This window comes from Odontesthes bonariensis, chromosome 15, assembly GCF_027942865.1.
Source record: "Odontesthes bonariensis isolate fOdoBon6 chromosome 15, fOdoBon6.hap1, whole genome shotgun sequence".
NCBI lineage: Eukaryota > Metazoa > Chordata > Actinopteri > Atheriniformes > Atherinopsidae > Odontesthes > Odontesthes bonariensis.
In genome coordinates, this window is record NC_134520.1 from 16,375,313 (window position 1) to 16,381,583 (window position 6,271).

Here is a 6,271-nt window from a genome sequence, read left to right on the forward strand (position 1 = left end):
CAGTTAAGACACTTACCTGAGACTGATAGAAAATAAATTGCAGACAGCATAAATTTGCAGTGTGATACTGAATGCAAACCCCACTTTTTTCGGCTTTTCCTCAGAGGATCAGATGAAACATCTCCGTCTACATTTGAATCGTGTAGATGTTTAGTAATACTTCAATTTTCACAGCCATGAAGTGCAGGTTAAAGGTCAGATATCTCCCATCTGAGGTTAGTTCTTCCTCCCCACCATCAGGGTAAGTATCACAGCAGGTATTTGTTCAGATTCCTTTCAGTATAAATCCAAAGTAATGATTGAGAGTGCAGCTTAAAATCCAGCTCTTTCTCCCAAATGGGAGTATGTAACGTGATCGGTCTGAAATGAGGCATGATACAAAAGACTGATGAGTACTGAGATCACTTTCATACTCCATGCTTTCCGAAAGAGACAGTAAAACTGCATAAAAATGCCTGGAATACAGTGCTTATTCACAGACAGAAAAGGTTGGGGGTAAACATTAAACTCTGGATTACCGAGCACGACTGCAAAATAAGTGTATCAATATGTTTGGTTGGTTACGTTCTGTTCTCCGGAAAAAGGCATAAAAACCCATCTGACTCAGGAACCTTTTGGAATTCTCAAAATATCACTCAATAGCTTCGCGGAGCGAGTACAAATGTACGCGACTGCTCCAATTTCAAATCTGCACAACATAATCCACAAACGCATAGCACATCTTGCATTTCCATAAATTACGGGAAGCGAGTTCAAAAGCGTTGCAAAGACAATGAGACGATTCATTCTGGCTCGGGATGCTGAGGGCACAACTGTGCTCCAAGACGACTCATAAATGCCGACACATTCGGCAGACATATGGTTTGTGTTTGGAAAGAAGCAACAATAATCAAATCTTCTTGCTGCAATGATGATTGCTAATATAAAAGTCTGTTCAAGTCTAATCATAATTTAGGATGGGGCTGTAATTACCTCCACCCTCCCCCAATAACACTGTCTGAACAGGGCGGAGGAGATGCAAAATAGTTTTCACGGTGGATGCTATCTGTGCCACATCTATGTTGTTGCCAAGTTCACTTTTGCTGATGAGCATGTGTGGAACTATTCCTGTGAGGCACAGACGTACACTCAAGTGCGACTTTTTTTTTTTTTGTAGGAAGGTGGTCTCAAATTAAAAGAAAAAGAAATCGTTGTTAGAAATCATTCGTAAAAAAACAGTCCTTAAAAAAAAATGGCACGACTTCAAATTTGCCAAGTTCTCCGAATCTATCGAAACAAGCCAACAGCACGCTTATTTTCAAGTGGACTAAATGCCACCAAGACTTGTCAACATACAAAGGATATGAGCATTTGCTTGGCAGTCATTCATCATAAGGAACGTCCCCCCCCCACAAATGACAGAGGGGAGACTTTGATTCGGCTGTTATTTATGAATTGGCTTATGATCCAAGTGAGCTCTGTGTTTAATTAGCAGGCCAAATCCACACTGCTGACACAAACGCAAATACACACCACAGCTGCACCAAAACATTCACTTCAGGAGCATTATTTTAGATACTGTTTTTTCCCCTCCCTTACTCTTGGAATCAGACTAAAATTGCTGACGCGCTGTTTATTGTTAGTTAATTGATTCCTTTGTTTTTATGACGATTAAAAATGACTACATAAATGACTCTTTCCCTTTATCTATCGCGGCCAGTCGCCTCATCAGCATCACTTCGACATTTGCTGGCCGCGCTCGCTTGAGGACCGGCGGGAGCTTACCTTGGAGCGGTGGCAGAGAGAGGCACAGGCGCGCCGTCTTGGCGGACAGATGCGCTCTTTCCTCGGACGGAGTGAGTCGCTTCGGGCTGGCGCAGTTCATGTGAGTCGGGGGGTCTCGGGGGCTCCGGCAGATCTGAGATCCAAATCCGCCGCTGCCGGCTCGCCGCGCGCAGATGTCCGCCTTGCCACCGTACACGGAGAGCGTCAAGCCGGTGAAATCTGGGAAAGTTGGGGTCTGACAGTGGCTGACCATCCCGATCTGCGCTGAGGAATTCTGCATTGATCACTCGGCTTTCCCATGCAACGCTGCTCACATCTCCTGCCCACGAGGATAAAATAAATCACTGCAAATTGTAGAAACACAACATATAACCTGCGTGTTTTAGATAAAGAAAAAAAAAAAATCAAAAATAACATTCGTGCATTTGAACTAGACAAAAAGGTATAAAAACCTACCTGATCCAATTAGCTTATAAGGGGAATATTAAGTGTGATTGCGCACATCATCGCTTTAAACTGGACAGGGAAGCGTTTGCGAGCCTGATCGATAGCATCCTCTGAGTGAGGATCAGACATCAGCATCCCACGCGTCTCTCTCTTTCACTCCCCCCTTTAGAGGGATTGATAGCCAATAGGTCCGCTGATCTGCGGGGATTCAGGAGCGCCAATGAACACCGTGTCCGTGTTTCTGTGGGAGGACAAGATCTGGATGAGGACGTTATAGAAGCTGTGGGAACAATGTGGCAATGTGAGCATCACTGATTCACGTAAACAGCTGCATTTCTGTTGGGCTGAGCGCTCAGGACCGTTTTATACTGAGTGTGTTCTTTCAGGTGGCAAAACTGCGTCTCCACGGAGGATGGGCTTCAATTTGGACAAAACCAGCCCGAATTAAAACGCGAAAGGCAATAAAAAAAAAAAAAACACCAGAGTTTGGCAGTTCACAATATCTAAACCAAATCTTTTTACTTAATTCTTATGATTCATACCTGGGAATGCCCACGCGGAGAAAACAATGTCGCGAATTTGAGAGACCTGTATGAGGAAAACTGAATCCTGGTGAGAGATTAAAGGTTTTACGACTTTACATGCAGAAGAAGATTCAGAATTATGTAAATCATCTCAGAAAATATGATCTTACGTCAGTTTGGTCTCTTCTTCATACTTCAGAACCGATTATGATCTTCAACAGCATTCGTCTTTGGGAAAATGCGATTCTGCGGCGCCATCTAGTGACCTTTCTGTGAGAGAGAGAGAAAACAAACACCAAACAAAGGACAAAGTTCACAAAAACGCCAGCGGCAAACGCTGTTTTTGTTAAGGACGGACAGATGTGTGGGGTGAAAGTTCATATAGTCTGCCTGACAGGTGAAAAATGGAAGAACTGCTTTTTCTTTAAGGGGGTTCAGTCTGTAACATCAACAGGAAAAATGTCGAAAGAGGTGATAGGATTTCGTGCTGCCTTTGGAAATACTAGAAATAATGTAAATGAGCGTGAGTGAGAAGGGGCCCATGTTAATAATCCTATCAGAAAGCTCGTTATTAAGGGGCCTTAGCTTCAGTGATTATGGAACAGTCTGAGAGCAACTCCAAGCAAAGAAAAGACAAAAAGTCTTTATGTAGAGAGGAGGCGAGGATGACCAAATATGACCAATATTTTGCAGACTGTGATTGGTTGTCCAAAAACACACACAGTTGCTCTATTGCATTTGGTTTACCGTTCTTTTCCTTTAATTTTTTCTTTATTCAGTTCATTTTTCTCTTAATTTGAGGTAATTCTGTAGTTGATTTGATACCAACAAAACACTGGTGTTGTGTTTGTGAGTTCATGCTCCTTGTGGAAGGATGTGACAGAACAGAGTCTCAACAAAGTGATTGCTTTCATTTCTGGTGTTTCGTCATTTTTACTCTGTGCTGCAGATGTCAGCACAAAAAAAAAAAAAAACATTAACAACCTCTTTATTCTTAGGATTAAGCTCAAAACTTACCTTTTTGATCAACTCACTGAAGCTTTTGTGCATTACTTGTTTGAATGTGCTCCTTTTTCTTAATGTCTTTTAATCGTAACACTGTTTTTTATAAGCATACAAGCAAGCAAGACTTGAACGTCTTGTAGAAAAAAGTTAAGACTGATCCCTGCTAATCCCGCCCGTTATTCTCCATTCTCTGAGCAAAACTGCTCATGGGTTTTAGTGCAAATAATATGGGATACAAGTGTGTCAGTACAGTAGCCGATACACTCATCAGAAACATTTCCAATCGTTCCACGATAACTTTTTAAGCAAAAACGTCCCTCTGGGTCTACCTTCACAAATGTAATGGGCTGCTGGTGCTGCTTAAATCTGGCTTTGTGTGCATTTTGGACTTTAGGACCATTGCAAAGAAGAGAAAAAAGGAAAAAAGAAAGATCTACTTTAAAATCTACTTTAGTTAAGCAAACTTTTGCCGAGTTATTGGATGATTCTATTCCACAGATAAACACTGAAAAGCCTTTGCCTGGAGCAACAACAACCAACCCGCAGTCATCAGGTTTGTTCTCTTACAAAATTCGTGGCTATTCCTGAAGTCACGACACAGTTTCCGTGACTCCAGGAGCCGGCGGTGCTTTCTCTTGGAAAACATTTGTGACAAGTCATAACAGGAAAAACCCCAAAACATTAGAACTAATTACGGTGGAATTCCATTCAGCTGCTTTGGTTTCAGGGCTCTGGACATTTTGGCTTGTGATAACAGAAAAACACAGGAGCAAACAATAACATGAATGAGAACTGCTTTCAATGTATGGTAGCTGCTCCCACAGTGTTGGCACTCTTTGTACTACTGGGGACGTACATTAAGTTCAGCGATTCTTGACAAGACATGATCCCCTTACTCTTCTACATCAGTTTAACTAGTTAAACTGTGCACGGCCACTCATCTGCAGCTTAGTGGGATCATTAAAATTTACTGAGCCATCTTTAATGCTACAGGTAACACCTAAGCTTTTAGTGAGAAACACTAAAGTCTGTTGTAAGAAAAAATTATGGGAACACGGAGCAAGTGACCCATTGATAAGAGGAATTATGGAGATACCTAAGTGAATTATTCAAAAGCCATCAACGTAGCCCATGATCAGTGAGTCTCCATCGCAGATTAAATAGCAAAATGCACTCTTCCTCCTTTCTAAATCTGAAACCGCTTCACACAGCAACTGACTACCAAATGAAAGAAGGGCCTGAATCTTTAAAAGTTTATGTTTCATGGTCCAAAGATGGACTGATTGTTTCTGACTGAGCAGGCAAACACATTCGCTTGTAGAGAAGACGACAGCGAAGCAGGTATGGCTGGTTTAAGGTGAGAAAATATGTGAAAAAGTTCATTCTGTCCACCCACCAGTCAATGTTAACATTTTTGGTCTAGTTTGCCTCTGTAACACAACTTCTTTCACTTCAGGAAAGAAATCAAAGGTGTTTATTCATGTTCATTTTTCCTATTGAACATTTATATAAAATTGGGCATTTTTTTAGAAGAAAAAAACCCCCAAAACATTTCGATAACATTAGCTTTTACTTATCTATCTTTTTACCCAAAAGTATTGCCCTGCGATTGAAATGTATGAAGTTTTCAATTCTATATACCAATAAATCATCCAGATTTGTAAAAAATAAAAATAAATTTAAAAAAAAGAAAAAAAATCACTCACAAAAACAGGCTTGTTTGGAATTGCAATAAATAAATAAATAATTAGAATAAGAATTCAAAACAAACTCCGATTCTAATATTTCAACAAGGTGGGTGAAAACAAGAGGTAACTTAGTTTTATGTCCCAGAAATAAGTTCTGTAAATATTCATCTGTGCAACAGCCTAACAGTAGTTTTAAATAGACAATTCAGTTAACGTGTTACGTGAACAAATCTTCCGCTGTTGTGCTTTCCCCCTGAGCAAATGTTTCGAGATTTCTACAGCAAAAATACCGGATGATTCCAAGTTTCATTCTCCAGGAAATCTCGTGCAATAAACAAAGTTTCACGTGCAGCGAACAACCTTCCGGCTAACAGCTAGCTAGCTAGCTCGCGTCCTTACCCACACTTGTTGCAGCAGGCCAAAAGTAAACTTACATATCTGAGAAAAAGGAACGGCAGTGGGACGCTCATGTTGCTATTTGTCTTCTAAAGTTGCCAAGCAGTATTTTGCAATTACATTAATTCACCATAGTGTGTGTATCGATCTTGTCAGCTGTGACAGGTAGGACAACTGTTGCTAAATTAACCGCCAAAAAAACCTTCGATGTACACTTAACTTGTAGGAAAATGGACCCTCTCGCACAGAAAAAAAAAACCAGCTCAAACTTAGCTGTGGGTTTAAACTCTCGTTCTTCTTCAAATAAGTCTGTAGGCGTTTCCCCGCGTAATTTACGGTCGTTTTGTAAACGGAACAAAACCATGCAGTACGGTAATGTTTAGCATTTAGTTAGAAAGTCCGAGCACACAGAAGGGTCTTGAAGGCAGCAGCAGTCAAAGTCTGTCG

General features: G+C 40.9%; 1 protein-coding gene across 1 annotated transcript in view; it reads right to left on the minus strand.

The window, feature by feature from the left end:
- glis1b (GLIS family zinc finger 1b) overlaps positions 1 to 2,080 on the minus strand; it is a 68,382-nt gene extending 66,302 nt beyond the window's left edge. The window contains exon 1 of the mRNA XM_075485204.1: positions 1,765 to 2,080. Coding sequence (XP_075341319.1) covers positions 1,765 to 2,044 — 280 coding nt within the window. The 5' untranslated portion in view covers positions 2,045 to 2,080. The remainder of the gene's footprint in view (positions 1 to 1,764) is intronic.
- Positions 2,081 to 6,271: the final 4,191 nt, after the last annotated feature.